The sequence below is a fragment of the Dendrobium catenatum genome, unplaced genomic scaffold, assembly GCF_001605985.2.
Source record: "Dendrobium catenatum unplaced genomic scaffold, ASM160598v2 original_scaffold_86555, whole genome shotgun sequence".
Taxonomy (NCBI): domain Eukaryota; kingdom Viridiplantae; phylum Streptophyta; class Magnoliopsida; order Asparagales; family Orchidaceae; genus Dendrobium; species Dendrobium catenatum.
The window spans coordinates 76,056-95,148 of record NW_021404996.1 but is presented as its reverse complement, the minus strand read 5'-3'; the positions used below and the strand labels follow the sequence as shown (position 1 = coordinate 95,148).

General features: G+C 35.7%; 1 protein-coding gene across 3 annotated transcripts; it reads left to right on the top strand.

Moving 5' to 3' along the window:
* The first annotated feature begins 4,385 nt into the window (after positions 1-4,385).
* On the top strand, positions 4,386-16,830 carry LOC110116608 (uncharacterized protein At4g15545-like). Of its 3 annotated transcripts, none has more exons than XM_028691918.1 (9): positions 4,386-4,784; positions 4,896-4,964; positions 10,848-10,901; positions 11,047-11,107; positions 11,317-11,562; positions 11,678-11,723; positions 11,822-11,900; positions 12,041-12,177; positions 16,393-16,830. In XM_028691918.1, the coding sequence occupies exons 1-8, from the start codon at positions 4,515-4,517 to the stop codon at positions 12,131-12,133; spliced, it is 918 nt and encodes a 305-aa protein (XP_028547751.1). In that variant the 5' UTR covers positions 4,386-4,514; the 3' UTR covers positions 12,134-12,177; positions 16,393-16,830. The 3 variants fall into 3 exon arrangements, with proteins under 3 accessions (XP_028547751.1, XP_028547750.1, XP_020705928.1); XM_028691917.1 differs by having other exon boundaries at positions 11,305-11,562; XM_020850269.2 differs by having other exon boundaries at positions 11,242-11,562.
* Positions 16,831-19,093: the final 2,263 nt, after the last annotated feature.

Here is a 19,093-nt window from a genome sequence, read left to right as displayed (position 1 = left end):
TTTCTCCTATTACTCTTATTACACTTTCTCCTATTGTTTTGGTGTATTCGGTTGCTGTGCTGGATTTCCCTATCCAGTTTGTTAATGTCAGTGATGTGGGTGTGCCAAATGTCGGGCCTGTTTCTTGCCCTGATCTCTCCCCTGCTGCCCGTATTAATGAGGAGTTGGTGGTTTATGGTGCTGTGGAGGGGTTGTTTCTCCTAATGAGGCTACTGTTATTATGTATGTGACTTATATTAATTGTTTTGTTAATCTTAAGGATAGTCCTATTTATGGTGGTGGTGCGGAGTTATCTGTTGATAATTTTGCTTCTTTAGTTGATATTGGCGATGAAGCTTTAGCTTTTGTTGAGGAGGCATGTGTTGTAACGCCTCTAGTGGATATGATTATTTCGGTCATTTCAAATGCTAATTTGTTAACCCATGTTATTATATTTTTATGTTCGGTGGCAATGTAATTGGTTGCATGATGACATGTCGGTTGCTAGTGGGGAAGATTTTATTGATAGCAACCTGGAAACGGACTCGCTCGATAATTTTGTGAGGCAACCTAAACGGAAATCCAAGAATAAATGACTTTCTTATTTTGGAAGGTTTTTGACTTTCTTATTTTGGAAGTTTGCTTTTATTCCGGATTTTGTTGCTTTGGTTGTGATGTTGGATTGATCGGTATGGACGACAATGAAGCAGTTTTGCTGCTGCGCCTTGGATGGCCAGGGTTGGTTGGCAACCTTGGTGGCTCATTTTTTGGCAGCTTTTTGGTTTGGATATTTTGTCGGTCCTCCATGGATGGACTCTCCCTGGCAACTAGGAGTCGGTCTGAGTCCTCGATTTTATGATTTTGCCTATCCAACTCTCAGTTTGTTTTTCTACTATTTTTTTTCTTTATTTTTCATTGATTGTATTTCTATTGATGTGGCCATGTTTGTGGTCTTCTGCTGTATCATTCTCTTTCAATGGAAGTTTAGGCAAAGGATCTCACCCCCAAAGCAAGCAGAAAAAATTTACTGGAGGTTTGAGGCAACAATACAATCCGATTGATCAATACAATTAGAATCCATTTTCACATGTATATGACAAAAAATTTTGCATTATTTAGTTAGGTCCATATGAACTGATGTACATTTAATTCTTTTTTTCTAGCATGTAAAGTGATGTATATTTATTTTTTTATTTATTCATTTTGCCCTGTAAATCATATACATTATATTTTGATGTGTTATAGCTATTGTGATTACATTATGCTATTTCAAACTTGTTTACTATATTATAAATATTGTGATTCCTCTTATCAAATTTATAGTTTACTATGTTATACAAGTTAAGATTGCACTCTCACTTATCTAACTCATAATTTTCTTCAATATAGTTTGTCTGAATCTTCTTCGAATATGCAAGAATTTTACTCAAAATCATGCTAGAATTATATTTAAATCAAACTCAAACTATATTTGAATCATGTTTGAACCTTATTCAAACTTTGCTTGAATATGTTAGGAGATTACTTAAACCTTATATGAATCTTCATTTGAACCTTATTTCAAAATTTATTCGAATATATTAGAATTGATATATCATCAAAAAATTATCTTGATCGGGCACGAATCTCAAGGCAAAAATCAGGTTTGAAGCTTCAAAAATTAAATCATGGATCACCTGAGCTTTGATTTCAACAAACTTACAGTCAAACTGAGCGTCTCAGAAATACAAACCCAACGACACCTAATTCAACTCAATCCGAGCCCAAATGTGTCAAAATCAAGGGCCTGAAGCACTCTTAGAAGGTTCAAACCACAATTTAGATTAACAAACGGTTTTCAAACATGACATGCTTATAGTTGAATCGAGCGGCTCGACGAGACAAATTCAACGAGGCCAAGATCGCCGAATTTCAATGTCATTAAGGCCTTCAAATGTCTGACGAAAGGTCCATGATCAAGGGATTCAATATCGGCCGTCCATTCAAACCACTCCACATTTTCCCTTGATCATCCTCTTATTTACGTGTCATGCCATCCTAAAAAAACTATAAATAGCCCCTCAATTCTCTTAAGAGTGGACAAAAGCAAGAAGAAGAAGAGAAGAGAAGGAGGGAAGAAGCTCCTCCTTGACCACCGCCGGAGTTCCGCCCGACTTCCAAGTGACGCCAGAGTTCCGCACGACTTCCAAGTGACGCCAGAGTATGCCCAACTTCCAAGTGACGCCGGAGTTTTGTTCGACTTCCTAGTGACGCCAGAATTCTTCCCCACTTCCAAGTAACGCCGGAGTTCCGCCCGACTTTTAAGTGACGTCGGAATTCTGCCCGACTTCCAACTCACACCGAAACTCCGCCCGATCTCCAAGTGACGCCGAAACTCCGCTCAACCTCCAAGTGCACTGGAAATCTGTCCTATCTCTAAGTGATTTTGGGATTCAACTCAAATACCCAACATCGTCGAATCTCAAATTCTTATTTGTAAATGGATTTTCAATTCGGGAGTGGATTATTGTAATCTGATCGTCTTATATTTTAAGGACGAGTCAGCCTCTTGTACCTTAAGTAAACACTAGTGTAATTCTTTCAACTGGGCATGGTCCCATGGTTTTTCCCTTTCCAATATTTTCAACGTAAAAATCATAGTGTTCTTTCATCTTCTGATTGTGTGCTGAATATCCGCACAACGCTAGACAAAAACTTTCTAATTCTATCGCCGCGTATATTCTAATCCGCAACAAGAATATCACTTGAAAGCTTGATCCATTAGAACTAATTTAATTCAAAGTGATCATCAATAATAAGGAATTCACAATTATAATATGGGTAATTTTGTTTAAAAATAATTTTTAGGTATAGAAAATAAAATTTTGATATATTTTAACTAATCACATATGCTATAAGATAAATAAAGTTAAATTTCCTCATAATTATAGAGAAAAATTATGCATTTTGAAAATGAAATTTTAAATTCAAAAATATTTTATTGAGGTCTCCTTGTAAGATGTGACATAATGGCTTAAAAACAATTATTAATTAAATTTCATCATAAACATTCAAATAGTTTAATTTAACTTATTAACACATCACAATATATTTAATTATTTTTCTCCCTCTTAAAATATTTGCAAGTGACAATGAGAGAATTGATCAATTCAATCCTAAATAATTTTTTTCCCCCAAATTATCCAATGCAATTCAAAGGAAATTGACTCAAATGCCTAATAGTATGCCTAATGCAACAAATATCCCATTAATAATTTTTTTTTGGAGAATATATCTGAAAGTTTAGCTGAGATAAAGTTAACCCAATGTGCGATAATCTCTTGTATTCATGAATTGATCAATGAACTAATTCATTCGAAATCTGTTCAAACTTGATTCAGAATGAGCTTTGCTAGAGGCGAATTGTGAAGAGCAATGACATGCGAAGAAGAAGAAGAGTTTGCAATAGGAGCTTGCTAAGGGAAATGATGGGAGTAGTGTGGAACCTATCGAGTTCATCTTCAAGAGCAATGACATGAAAAAGAGAAGAATATTTCACGAAGGAAGTTCATTATAAATGACATCGCAAGATCAATGATGTGTGATGAAGAAGAGAAATTCATGACACGAGTTTATTCGAATTATATTTGAACCATTTTTTTTTAAAATATATATTAGAATCAAATAAAAATTTGAGTTGGAATCAATTTCATCCTCAAAGTATTTGAACGGTTGAACCCGAATAAATAGTCATTGCATGTAAAGTCAAATATATATTCCCATTTTAATCTAAAACATTTATAGAACTTAATTTTTTTTACCTAATAAACAACTAGCCAGAAGCATACAAGTAGGGGTGTCAATATTTGACATGACACGAAAATCAGACTCGTTTCCAAAATGGGTCGGGTTTGGCTTCGCAGATTTGACCCGTTTGAAAAACGAGTTGGGTTCGGGCGACGGATTGCCGGGTCAACCCAGAAACCCATTTAAAATGACTGCCCGATTGCCTGAGGACCTGCCCGCCCCTGCCTGGCTACCCGCGGACCTGTCTGCCCCCTGCCCGCAGCTGCCCGCGCAGCTGCCTTGACATCCCTACATGCATGCAAGTATGGGTGTAAGTGAGTCAAGCCGACTCATGAGCTAGCTTGAGCTCAGCTCGATAAATGACTTGTGAGCTGAGCTCAATGAGTTAGAGCTCCAAATTTGAGTTAGTCCCGACTTGACTCGTAAGCTGTATACCAGCTCATTTTAAAAAAAATATTACTATAAAATATATTAGAATTTAGGATTTTAAATATCAAGTTGTTAAAAATATTTTAAAATTATATTCTAATTTTTTTATATTAAATAATTCTTTATTATTGTTATTATAATTTATGTTTCATTTTATCAATTTCTCTTTAATCATCCCGTAAAAGACTTCCGTCAACATCCCCGCACCGAGTGCCATCTTGAATCGATCCCTTCCTTCCTCCGCTGGAAATTCTGCCGCCATCCGATCCAAGCACGCTTAGTATTCCGGACTTAGGTTTTTCTAAAACTCGCCGGGCCAGATGTCAATGAACGGCGCCGACTTCCACCTACCCGACGAGATTCTCTCGGTGATTCCTACGGATCCCTTCGAGCAGTTAGACCTCGCCCGAAAGATCACGTCCATGGCAATCGCATCCCGTGTTAGGCAGCTCGAGGCGGAGAACGGGAGCCTCCGGCGGGATATCGGCGATAAGGACCATATTATTAACGAGCTCCAGGACCGGGTAAACGAGCGCGATCGCTTGTTCCAGGAGTCGGAATCCCGCCTCAGACTAGCGCTCGAGGAAAATGTAAGGCTTTTAGAATTTTGAAGATAGAGATGCTTTAAGTTTTGCTGGGTTTTGTGAGCTCTGTGATGGCTGGAAATTGAAAGTTTTTCGTTGGTGGTTGAATGATTGAAGATTCGGTTGGTGAAGGAACGGGATGCCCTTGCTTTGACTGTGAAGAAACAGAGCCGGGATCTCACCAAGGTGTGTTCGACTTTTTTAATTAATTTTTTCTAACTTCGCTATGTTCGAAATTCTGAATCAAATTTGTTTTCCCGCAAACATTGAGAGTGGAATATTGTTTTTTGGTTATGTTTCGTTAAGGAGATGCTAATTTGGGGATAATTAATATAGGAAAGTTCAGTAGTTGGCTTGTTTGCTGCAGAGGTGCGTTTCTACGAGATTCAAAAGCATTGGAATCTGCAGAGAATTTAGGAGTGTATCAACTACAAGGAGCTCTTCTATATAGGAGTCAAAGCATAGATGTAGCACAAATTAGTTGCATTATGAATAAACGATTTGATCCAATTTCTGCTTTTTCAGCAAAACTTTGATGAAAGTATCTCCATTATTACTCCTTAATTAAATAATCCAATTCATTCACATAAATAAAAGATTTGATGGATTTCTAATTGAATTGAGATAGAGATGTCATTTTTTATGCTGATCTCATGAGTAGAAGTTCAATCTAAAGGAGAACAAATAATCAAGTTTTCAAGCAAGTTTGTGATGAATGGCCTCCTCCACATCATGAAGGCAAAATAAGAAAGTTACATCACACAAAACATTCATGATTATAGTATTTAAGGTATTATGGTAGTTATGTTAGCTTGTTGTAATTTGAGAATGAATTTTTGAATTTTAAAAGAAAATTTCAAATTTGAAATTAAAAATTCATAAGTGGTAGCTATGATAGTTATGATGGATATTGTCGTTTTGTAATTATTGGGGATGTTTCCTTTTAGTTATGTCAAGTTGTTGAATATAAATTGCTAGAACAAAAGATTTCATGCAAGAAACTTCCACCATTGTATTTCCCTTGTAATGAACAATCAAAGGTGGTTATTTCAAGTTGTTAATAGCAGCCCAACTCACTCACCAACTTAAGGAAGCAATTCCACAGAAGAAGGCGTCATAATACCCACTTAGAAGTAACCATCAACCAACCAACTCCCCTCCAATTAGATTTTGATTTTTTAATGCTATGTAATATTTGAAATGTCGTAAACTTGATGTATAAAGAAGGAATGAAGAAAATAAAAAAATTCATACTTTGGTTGTGTTAGAAAGAATATCCAAATTTTGGACTCTTCTCTTTCCATTTGGCGGTGAAAGAGCACCATGGAGTTTGGTGACTTTCATGGCCACGAGAGGCTTGGTGGCCTATTGTCACACTCCGAGATCTAACTTGAAAGAATTATTCAGTCGATACTTTAAAACAATCAACTATCAGAGCTATCTATAGTCATCAATCAGTGATAAACAGTACAACAGAATCTATTATTTAAAAAAAAACATCAATGTTCACATTTACATTCATTCCCAAAAGTTATTTACAATATTCAGGATCTACACATAAATCACATTTTCTATCCAGTCCTGAGTACAAAAGAATAATTATAACAAAAATGAACAAAACCTGAAGAACTCTGATCAACCTCACACTCCTACTCCCTCGCTCTGACCTGAAATCATTAACCACGTATAATGAGCTTAAAAAGTCCAGCAGGTAACCAAATACCTACAACTAAAATCAAAGCACGGTATAAAAATAATATGCATGTCAATAAGTCAAATCATAGTAGTCACTTACACATGATTATTGAATCGATGCAGAAATAGAAATCAGTGTAAAAATAGTAATCAATACGTAAACAATATCAATACAAAAATAGTAAAATCCACAATCGACAGTAGAAGAATCAGTAAACAGTATAAATGTTCGTAAAACTCAATAAATCAGTACGGGCGTCAAATCTCTACGGTAGTCGTCGTATCTATAACATCAGTCAAATCAATAGAGAAATCCTCGGGTCAATAATATTAGTCAAATCAATAAAGAAATTGTCGTATCTGTAATATCAGATAAACCAATAAAGAAATCATCAAGTCAATAATGTCAGTCGGTATAAGTTCGTATAAAGCATCAAATCAATACATCATTAATCACTATTGCAATTAGATCAATGAAATAAAATCATAACATCGTTCGAGACAGTTGGAATCAATCAATGTAGTAGAATCGTATCAAAACGTACACTTGTAAATCCAGCAGCCCAACTCACTCACCAACTTAAGGAAGCAATTCCACAGAAGAAGGCGTCATAATACCCACTTAGAAGTAACCATCAACCAACCAACTCCCCTCCAATTAGATTTTGATTTTTTAATGCTATGTAATATTTGAAATGTCGTAAACTTGATGTATAAAGAAGGAATGAAGAAAATAAAAAAAAATCATACTTTGGTTGTGTTAGAAAGAATATCCAATTTTTGGACTCTTCTCTTTCCATTTGGCGGTGAAAGAGCATCATGGAGTTTGGTGACTTTCATGGCCATGAGAGGCTTGGTGGCCTACTGTCACGCTCCGAGATCTAATTTGAAAGAATAATTCAGTCGATCCTTTAAAACAATCAACTACCAGAGCTATCTATAGTCATCAATTAGTAATAAACAGTACAACAGAATATATTATTTAAAAAAAAACATCAATGTTCACATTTACATTCATTCCCAAAAGTCATTTACAATACTCAGGATCTACACATAAATCACATTTTCTATCCAATCATGAGTACAAAAGAATAACTATAACAAAAATGAACAAAACCTGAAGAACTCTAATCAACATCACACTCCTACTCCCTTGCCCTGACCTGAAATCATTAACCACATATAATGAGCTTAAAAAGCCCAGCAGGTAACCAAATACCTACAACTGAAATCAAAGCACGGTATAAAAATAATATGCATGCCAATCAGTCAAATCATAATTGTCACTTACACATGATTATTGAATCAATACAGAAACAGAAATCAGTGTAAAAATAGTAATCAATGCGTAAACAATATCAATACAGAAATAGTAAAATCCACAATCGACAGTAAAAGAATCAGTAAATAGTATAAATGTCAGTAAAACTCAATAAATCGGTACGGGCATCAAATCTCTACAGTAGTCGTCATATCTATAATATCAGTCAAATCAATAGAGAAATCCTCGGGTCAATAATATTAGTCAAATCAATGAAGAAATTGTCGTATCTGTAATATCAGATAAACCAATAAAGAAATCATCAAGTCAATAATGTCAGTTGATATAAGTTCGTATAAAGCATCAAATCAATACATCATTACTCACTATTGCAATCAGATCAATGAAATAAAATCATAACATCGTTCGAGACAGTTGGAATCAATCAATGTAGTAGAATCGTATCAAAACGTACACTTGTAAATCTACTTATTCGATATCACGTGCTCAGTGTATCACATAAAATCTAGTAATCTATATCACGTGTTCAGTGAATCACATGTCACTTGTCACTTGCTCAGTATATCACATGCATAATATCAGTACCGTGAATTAGTAGTATCAGTGCTCATATCAATATCAGTATCAGTAACAATCTAGTGACATGAACGATAATGCTACAACAGTGAAATCATACAATAACAGTAAATCCGTACAGTAATGATAAATCTGTACAATATCAATAAATATGTACAATATCAATAAGAACAATGCTTTAAACATGCATTTCAGTACAATAGTCATACTCAACAAGTAAAAGTTCTGGCTATCACGGTGTTTTTCAGTCTTGTTTCAGTATCATATCCGTTGGCTCAGTAAATAGAGTCGTCACAGTAATCATCTCCTTATATATCCCAATTAGTAATCACGTGATCAATAGAGGATAATACTAAACGGTATTTAAAGGAAAACCCGTCGGCCCACCATCCTATATAGGTTAATCAGTTTCCAACCAACGGTTCAACTAGTTTTTACTTGTCTTTCACACACACAGCAGTATCACAGTAATATAGCAGTAATTTCAATCATATAACCACATTCATTTTTATCTCATCAATGCATTCAAACCAATAAACATGATTTAGCTCAAATTAGAAAACCCTTAAAATATCGTACAATAGACAGAAGTCGCTGTTTCTTCAAAACCACCCGGTGAAAAATCACAAATAAATACTCAAAATGCTCGTAATCACATTCTCTATAACATACAAAAAATTATGCGGTGAAAGTTTCGTTTATACAAAGATATGCACATTTTTCGGTAACAGAAACGCAAAACTGAGCAGAAAAATATCAAAATGCGAAATCTTCGAAATCAGATATAGGATTCTGATTCCTTACTGCGAGACAAATAATTCTTCCAACTGCGTCGACGGACGAAAATCGCTCCTCGGCCTCCAAAAACCAAGCTTTTCCCCTATCTTCCTTTTTCTTTCTCTTTCTTCAAAACGAGTCAATCGGTCCTTTAAAATATATTTTCGTTCGTATGGACGATATTTACGTTCATACCGGGACGATCGGCTCTGGACTGTATTCAGACCACGTTCGTACAGACGATATTTTTCTATTGTCCCAGGACGATCGGCTCTGCCAAAAACTTCTTCAGTTCGTACAGACGGTTCGTACAAACAAAATAAAAAAATTTTAACTGTTCGTCCGTACTTAGTCAGTTCGTACAGACAAACGTGCACCCAAAAATCTGAAATCTGAAGGGTTTTACACCTACTATAGGGTGTATTTTTGTCTTGTACGTGGAACGAGTGTAATGAGATAAAGATGAAATAAATTAAAAATAATATAAAAATCCACCTCATAGTCGGCCCCTAAGCCTCCCATGGACATGGAAGTCACCTAACTACCATGGTACTCCACCAAGTGAAAAGAGAGGAATATGAAAATTAGATTTTATTTTTTACACATGTTCTTTTATTGATTTCATTCCCTTATTCTTCATGTTTACAACATTTTAAACATCACATAGCATTAAAAATTTGAAATCCAATTGGAAGGGAGGTGGTTGGTTGGTGCTTACTTCCACGTGGGGTGATGTGGAACGTTCTTTTGTGGGACACACTTACTTAAGTTGAGGAGGGAGTGGAGTAAATCCTATAACTATCAAAACTACCATAACTATCTTAAATATTGCAACCATAACATCAACATTAATCAACTGTTTATGTGATATAACTTCCATATTTTGCCTTCTTAATGTGGAGGAGGCCATTCATTACAAGCTTGAAAATTTGATCTTTTGTTCTCCATCAGATTGAACTCCTACTCATGAGATCTGCATCAAAACTGAAATCGTTTCCTATAAGCTGAATGCTGTTTTACACTATTTTTTGTCTCTTTTCTACTAATTGATTGACGCTATTAAACATAGGGTTGACAGATTAATTGACCCTTATTCTGGCAATGGTTAATCTGAATAAGTGTTTGGTATTTAAATCATCTATTTTTATTGTTACATGCTTTAATTGCTTTGACAGAAGAAGTATGATGATTTGATTGCGCACAAATAACTCCTTCAACATTTCTTGTTCTTCACAAATAATTTTGCGCACATGTCTACCTAGATATTTGTATTGTAGGGTGGTGGAAGCACATGATACTGAATCCCTAAGGTAAATCAGCCTTGCAGTTATTGCAGTTTGCTTTTGTTGTTGGAATTCTTGTTATATAATCATAAATAATTAGATTTGAATGTGAAAATCACAGGATATTATGTTGCCATGGTGAATTGGTGTTAACTTTTTGTGTAACTTTGAGTTGAACTTACTTTTGCACATAAAGTACTTAAATTAGTTATCCCAAAAAGAATCCCCGCTTTAGTAAACTCTCAAAAATATATTTTAGTTGCCTAGGTTGAAAATGCTAGAATATAGCTTTGATTTTTGTAATTGTTAGAATTTCTTATAGTTTGGAACATTGTTTTTTGTTTCTTAGAATGATGCAAAGGCTTAAAGTTTTTTTTCTGGTCGCTTTTTGTATTGTTTGTAAAAAATTTCGTTTCTCTTATGTGATGAAAGCTGAATGAAATTTACTATTTGTAGCTGGAGACGTTCAAGAGGCAACTAATGCTATCCTTGAATGATGATAGTCCCTCTGTAAGTTCTAGCTATTTATAATTTGTCGGGATATTTAGTTTGATTTCTTCTATTTTTCTTTCATATCATTCCCTTCCTCTGGGACTGAGAAAGAACGGGTATTTCCTCATATTTTTTTTCTTTCTCGATCTGTTTTTGTTTACAGCAATCAGAAGGAGATTTTGGAGCCGCTGATGTCTCTGTTGCTAGAATATCTGCATGGAAAGGTATTGGAATGTGCATCTTGCTGAAAATGAGATTCCATGCATCGCTTCCTTCCTGTTGAAAAGCAGTAGAAAAATCTTTTTTTGACAGTTTAATCCCTGACTGCACTTTTTTTTTATTTGCTTGATGATTGAAGATCAGTCTTCCTTTAGCCGCTCTTCATTGGATTCTGATATTGGACCATCAAAAACTGAGTCAGGAGAAGATGCAGGTAATAAGTTCTCGATCACTCCATACATCACTCCACAACTCAGCCCAAACAGCACGCCAAGGGTCTCGTCTACTGGTGGTTCCCCTAGAAGATTCTCTACTGCAGATTCATTGTCAAAGTTTTCTTCGGGTGCCACATCTCCTACAACCTCTCGTTTTGAAGATCAAGGTTCCATGTCATCAAGGTATCCTTCAAGTCAGCAGATCTCTGCAGCCAGCTCTCCTCCTCGTGGGAACTCTTTGCAAGGTTTTTAATATCTCTGTACAAAGTTAGTTTTGCTTGGTGAACTATGCTAGATCTCTGTAATAGTATTTCTAGACCTTTGCCATAGCGCTTCACATTGATTTCAATTTCTTTTCAGGTCGAACTCCTCAAATAGATGGAAAAGAGTTCTTCCGTCAAGCTAGGTGAAAATAACATTTTCGGAATGCTTTCACTGTCTTATGTTTTTTTTTTTGTAATCCCCCTTTTTTCTATTTGTATAATGATAGTTTTGGATTTTCAGGACCCGTCTCTCTTACGAGCAGTTTGGAACTTTTTTAGCGAATATAAAGGAGCTCAATGCTAACAGGAAATCACGGCAGGTATATCATTGGTCATATGATGCTCATCTTGTTGTTATTAGCGGAATTATATTCTAAACTTTTCTGAAACACAACTTTAATTGCATTCATTGACGCTAGTAGTGTTTTTTTTATTGTTTCTGTCGCATGTTCTAATTCAGGAAACATTAGCAAAGGCAGAAGAGATTTTTGGCCCGGAGAACAAGGATCTATACTTATCCTTTCAGCGTTTGCTTAATCGTAATGTACAGTAAATATTGTCTTTGCATATGGATGCTTATGGTATTATCAAGAAAAGGTACCCTCTATTTATTCCATTGCATCTGCACTTTTTATGATATCATATGTTGCAGGAAATATGCTCAGCTAAACTTTTTTGTCTTATTGTTGCTTGTATTATACATGTTGCAGCAATTAATTTACTTTTCCTGTGATTGTTATTACAAGTAATTTAGATATCATTGCTGTCTTGATCAGTAGGTGCTGTGAGAGTTTTTGTTGCAATGTTATTATTTATAATCCAATCATTATATTTTGCTTACAAGTCATTTCAGCTTGGTAATATGTTTTCACTCTTAAATATTTTCATATGTTCAAAAGTTATAGGATGAATTGTTATTTGGAGCCGATATTATAGACCTTTAAGCATTGTTCACCTGAAGCCCATAAATGGAGGCAAAATGTTTTAAGATAACCTTAAGGGAGGTGCATTTTGGGTGTTGCCTTTCCATTTACAAATAAATCGTCAGCGTATAAAAGATGGTTGAAGTGATTATCAACTACAGATATGTCGTTAAAGGAGTGATGGTCAACAAATGTTTCCAAAAGATTAGATAAGACATCCTTAGAAGAACAAAACAAGTATGAGGAGAGGGGGAAACTTTGCCTAAGACTAGAAGAAGAAGTGAAGAAGCCATGAAAACCATCATTAATGCAAATAGAGAAGAAGACCTCCTCAATATTGGCTTTAACCCACTTAACAGAAGCTTTAGCTCTTTTAGGTAGATAGCCATTATTGAAAAAAATATTTCACAGCACGACAAACATTAGTCCCCAAAATGTTCCAAGAGATTTTATAAAATTCAAAGGTGAAGCCATCAAGACCTAGAGTAGAAGAGGAAGAAAATGAAAACATGACATTTTTGATCTCCTTTTCATCTCCTCATCAGTGATAGGGGCAGTGAGGGAAGACATGTAATGCAAAGGAACCACTTGGTCCAACAAAATAGAAGAGAGATCAAAGAAAGGTGGGTTAGGGGAATTAAACAATGCTTTGAAGTGACTAACAATGTCACCAACAATATTATTGACAGCAGTAAAAGTCCCTGCAGAAGTTGTTTCATGGATTCTATTATAATTTTTCCTAATATTTATTTTTGCATATAAAAATTTATGATCATCATCACCAAAAGTTAACCACTTAGCTTTGGATTGTTGAGAGATCCAAGAGACCCAAGAAGATGAGTAGTTGACAATTTGTTCATTACAAGTTTTGAGCGAGACATTAAGCAAAGCATTAGTAGGATCTCTATTAATCAATTGAAGTAAACCATCTTGATGGGAGTGAAGATCAGTCAAGGCGGAAGTTAAATGGCGAGCAGAGGCCCTGTCTTTAGATTTAATTATGTTTTTCAATGACTGAAGCTTCAAGTAAAGATAAGATATGGGATTACCAACATGATGCTGAGAAAAATCTTTAAGAAGATCATCCCAAAAACCACAAAAACCACCATCTTTTAGTCAATATTTCTTAAATAAAAATAGATGGCTAAAGTTGGAAACATACGCAAAGTGCAAAATAAGGGAAGAATGATCAGAGCTTCTCGGGTTGTCAATCCTATAATATGAATGGGGAAAAAGCTCTGGCCAAAGATTCACCATCATTCTGTCTAATTTAATATGAATGGGATAATCATCTCTTTGATTAAACCAGATGTAAAAGTGACCAACCAAGGCGAGGTCATGTAACCTAGCTACAAAAATAAGATTGTTAAACATCCACAACTTACTGTTATGTAACAGGTTGCCACCAGCTTTTCAACAGAATACTAATAACAATTAAAATCCCCTAAAATGATCCGTGGAAGGGAGATGCCATCAGCAATTTGTTTTATTTGGTTCTAGAGCAGAGTTCTCTACTCTTGAGAGTTGGAAGCATTGACAACAGAGAACATAAATGGGGGAAGAGATACATAAGTAGTGGTACAATGAATATGTTGGCTAGATGAAAAAGAGGGGAGGAAGGAGATACGTGAAGAATTTCATTTTAGCTAAATTCATCCCGGCTTGATGTATTGAAAATTATCTTCATTTTCAAAAATCCTATGTGAAGCAGAGAACTAAGGGTTAGAGATGGAATCACATTGGATTTTGGCCTCAAGAATACAAAGCATGTCAAGGTTCAAAGATCTAACTCCTTGCAAGAAAAAACTTTCTCTGGGCTATGGAAACCATGCACATTCCAAAATGCAATAGGAGGTACATTGAGATTTGGTTTGCTTGAAGTGTGCCTTCTTAGTACTTTTTGCTCGTGTTTTTATTAACTTGAGCAACAATAACTATTGTGGGAGGGCATGTGGCCATCAAAGAAGAGACATTAACAGGAGGTTTTTTAGATTGGTTGTGGGTTTGTAGAACATAAAACTTATTCTTCAATATAGTCGTAGGTGAATCAGAGGTGGACCCTTCCATGGATGTAGAGGCAGTAAGGTTTTTGTAGGCTTCATCAGTTGGGTAATTGAGATGAGGTATGCGTTCCGTGATTGGGATTTGGTTAGTTGAGGTAGTGACATTGGATGAAGGGTGAGAAATTACGATTAAGTGGGCTTGCAGATTTTTTAAAGGATCAGAGCTTATGGGGTTATTTGGCTGGTTGGGAGGGTTGCGGGTTGCAGAGGACGATAAACTTGGCTGTAGCAGGAGGTCTGCCGGTCCTACTAGACCCTCTTGGTTTTCTACTTTTACTTCATCCCATAAAGTAAGTTTATGGTGGTGGGCTTACAGTTAGTTTTGAGGGACAATGGCTGGAAGGATGCGCCAAGGAACCACAGGTACTCACACGAATTTGGCTTCCAGTCATATTGAACTCTCAAAGAAATAGTCACATTTAACTCAACGAAATATTCTTCCCAGACAGAGAAATATGAACCTCATCCAACATGGGGGAATTTTTGTAAACTTGAACTCAAACATGCACGAAAGTTGATCTCATTTTTTCCACGGTTAAAGGATCTATGGCTAGAGGAAAGCCAATGAAAGTAGTGATTTTAGATATCCCTTATGGGTTCTAACATGACAAAAGACAAATCGTGAATCTTAATCTAGATTGGGATAAAAGAGAAACCGTCTAGGGCGAAATTGAGGAGTAAAGGGTTTACATTCAAAATCTTCTAGAGTCAAGAATTTAAAAGGAACATCAAAGAAGCCTTTGCTTAGGAAAACTAGGTTAAGAGTACCTATTAACTTCCACGTTTTGTGAATACCAATTAAAGCCTCGTAGTAAGGCCTCTGACCAATAGAGCAACCTACCAATGATAAACCCCACTTCGTAGCTCCCTCTGTATTTTTTTTCATATGAAAAGTGAACTATTTTTTCAGCTGGTGGAAGAAAAGTGAGTGGAAAGTCCTTAGAAGATAGGTTACAGACTTACAGGTTGTCAAAAGTGATTTCCAGTTGAGTTTTTGAAGTGGTTCTAATGAAGGGCTAGCGGAGGGAGGGATATAGTGAAGGGGAAGAAAATCGGAAGTGGAGGTGAGGCTGGTGAGCTTGGTGGAAGGTAAGGGGGTGGAGAGGGAGGAATAAAAAGTATACTGGAGATAGGGAAGGTGGTGGAGGCCCCCAATGGAGGAGGCGATAAGGGGAAGGTTTAGGGAAACTTCTGGCGGCTAGGGTTTCTCCTTTCTAGTTTCTTTGCTTGCTTTAACAAGCCCTCCAATTTAGATTAACCAAAAGTGGATCAACTTGCTGCACCAATTCCCAATATGAAGTACTATTTAACCTATTTGTGAAAACATGGCTGGTGCTACACAAACTCCTTCAAGTTGGTACAACTAGAGAACAAGAAAAACAGGCATGAGATTGAGAATCTTCACTAATCTAACACTATATTAGTAAGTCTAATAAAAAGAGAACGTTGGTCCTTTTTATATCCATTTTTCTTCTTCTTCAAATAAGACCTCTTGAATTCAAAATGCTAAATGTCTAATCTTTTTATTTTTTAATTTGAAAATCCGTTATTTTAATCCCTAAATTACTCCCATTCTTTGTCCCCTTTTCCATCTCTCTTAATCATCTCTATTTCTCTTTCATTTTTTTTCTCTTTATCATTCTGGTTAAACAAACTTAAGACTTTGTGTTGTAGCACCAGCTTTTTTCCCCCTATTTGTTGCAAAAATAAGCAAACAATAGGCTTCAAAAGCAAAATTTCTTGAAAAAAAGTGAAAAGCCTTTTGAATTCTTTTTAAATACCAATGCTATATATCTCAACCAGATTTACTGCTGATGAACTTGCAGGCTATAAGGCTATAATCCACTGGTGCTATCAAGCTCTGGCAGCCATAATTTGACTTGCCCAGGTATATAAAAAAAGAATAAAAATGAATTTACCCTGCATCAGTTCGATGAATAAATAGAAAGCTTAGGTCTTGAAACGGTAATACTGGTTTCATCGAGTGCTTGTCGATTGGAAGCTTCTTGCTGTGTTGTTTACAAGTGGACCGTGCGTCATTGGCTATTTTGGCTTTGTCTATGTTGTTAAATTGACTAAGGTTTTGTTTGGGGCGGTTTTCTTATTGTTTTTTATAGCAGTTTTTTAGTATAAAATTTATAATTTTTTTACTAAAAGCTACTTTAAGAAACAATAAGAAAGTCGTCCCGAACGAAGCATAAATCTCATGTAGCTTTTGTTATATTTTTGTTTTTAATGGCATAGGTAGGCCATGCATTCTCATTTGTTTATGTGAGCAGATAGTATCGTTGCATATCAGTTGACTTTTAGTATTATGCGGTAAGAGATGCAAAAAAAAAAAAAAAAAAAAAAAAAAAAAAAAAAAAAAAAAAGGTCATGATATTTTGACCTAATTATTGTTGCACCAATAGAGGTGCAACTGAGTTTATTCTCACTATTTTTTTTTACTACTGCCATTTATTTTTTAGAGAGGGAATCTAAGAGCATTTTGGAAAATTGGATTTATGATTATTTAAAATGTTAAATTTGTTTAATTTAAATGTGTTCAGGAATTATATCATAATTTTTCTTGTAGGCAAAATGAAAAAAAAAAAAGAAGAAGAGAGAAAATAGGGTTTTTAAAGTGAGAAGATTTTGAGATTTTATTAAATGAGTTAAAAGTATAAAGAAGCTCCTGTCTTGAGCTCTATGTATGATTACCTATTTATATGTTTGGGTCGAGGTTTGAACGAAAGAAGGTTAGCTAGAAATAAGGTTTTATTTGTTCTATAAACAAAGAAAAAAATTACAAAAATTGTAAGGCTTAATTTCATTTGATTGTCAATTGAGACTTGAATAAGTCTATTACTTCTTTGTAGTTTTAATGAAAGTCTAATATTTTATTTTGATAGAGGTTTGTTATCAGTTTAATTGAGAGAACCTGTCAACATAGGTTTTATTCGGGATTTTTTTATTATTTTTTAAAACAGTTTTTTAATATAAAAATTTTTAGTTTAAAATTTTTTTATATTTTAAAGTTGATTTAGAAAATAGCAAGAAAAATATTCCAAATGAGACCGTAATTCAAAGAAAACATCTACTTGATTTGAAAAGTTGGCTTGGCTAGAGAAAATCACCTAGTAGATTCGGTGTCGCTGACTTGGTTGGAAGAATTATTTAACTTGATTGAAATAAGTCATCAGCTCGGTTGGGCGAGTTCTATTTGAATATGGCAACCAAGAGACTAATGGGTAGGGGTGTCAATTCGGGTCAGCGGGTCGGGTTCAGGTCCAACCCGGAATTGACCCGGCATTGTTCGGGTCAACTCGAACCCGACCTGTTTTTAAAAACGGGTTAGGTTTTCAAACCCGAACCTGACTCGATTCAGGTCTGGGTCAACTCGACCCGACACGAATGACTCGAATTTGAGTTAAAATTGTTAATTTTTGGGTCAAAATCGGGTCAATATTCAATTTTCGGGTCAAAATCGGGTCAATCTCGGGTTTTCGGGTCAAATATGAGTTTTCGTGTCACTTTAGGATCAATTTCGGGTTGCTGGGTCAACCCGAACCTGACTTGATTTTTAAAACGGGTTGATTTGTTCAACCCGAATCCGACCCGTTTCGGATTCGGGTCGTGTCAAAAATTGACATCCCTACTAGTGGGACTAGATTGACTTGTTATATTTGGCTTGATTTGAAGGATCTAAATCATACATTGAGCCTATGAATATTTTCCTCAAATAGTCAAATTTAACTTTTTCTTAAAGTCTTAATGAATATTTTAGCATTTATTATTTATTATTGTTTTATAAAGCTTTGGAGCTATCAGCAGCGAATTAGAGGATCAATGCGTTAGCGCACACGGACTATAAAGATGCAATGCCATACCCATAGCTCATCGCGGACCACTGAGGTAATGGCGTAATGCCATACCCATAGCTCATCGCGGACCACTTACCTCAGCTCACCGTTATTGCTCCGCCTTCTCTGCAATCGTAGACGACCACCAACGGCAACTCTGACATTCTCTAACCAACTTGTATGTTATACCTCTATATATTTACAAACTCTGTAATGACTAAAATCTATGAGAAATACAGATGCTGCAATTTCAATTAGCTTGTTCTATCTTCTTCCTTTACTTCTCTAACCTCAGTGTAGGTCTTTCTTTATGGTACCAGAGTCGTGAGCTTCATTGCTTCTTCACTCTTCATCTCCAATGGCCGATAGAAGATCAAGACTCCTCACCCACCCACCTCATCACTATCCACCTTGTTGTGTCCTGGAATATTCGCGGTGGTAGAGAAATATATGGTTTAACGTCTTAGCATTATACGAAGATCCAGCACACAAGCAGATAAGTGAGGGGGTGAAACATTCATAAGAGACACCAGAGTTTTTTTATGTGGAAAACCCTTGAAAAGGGGGAAAAACCACGGGGCTTGGCCCAGTTTGAATGAATCCACTAGTATTTGTAGTCGATTACAAATGAGGCCCTTCCTTGGGAGAAGGCCTTGGATTGATGTAGCAAATGTACATCATATAG

Bases quoted from the DNA above. Each gene is read 5' to 3' on its own strand.
- LOC110116608 (XM_020850269.2), top strand. From the start codon at position 4,515: ATGTCAATGAACGGCGCCGACTTCCACCTACCCGACGAGATTCTCTCG. The intron at 10,902-11,046 runs GTAAGTTCTAGC...TTTTGTTTACAG, and splicing joins TGAATGATGATAGTCCCTCT to CAATCAGAAGGAGATTTTGG. The intron at 11,724-11,821 runs GTGAAAATAACA...TTGGATTTTCAG, and splicing joins GAGTTCTTCCGTCAAGCTAG to GACCCGTCTCTCTTACGAGC.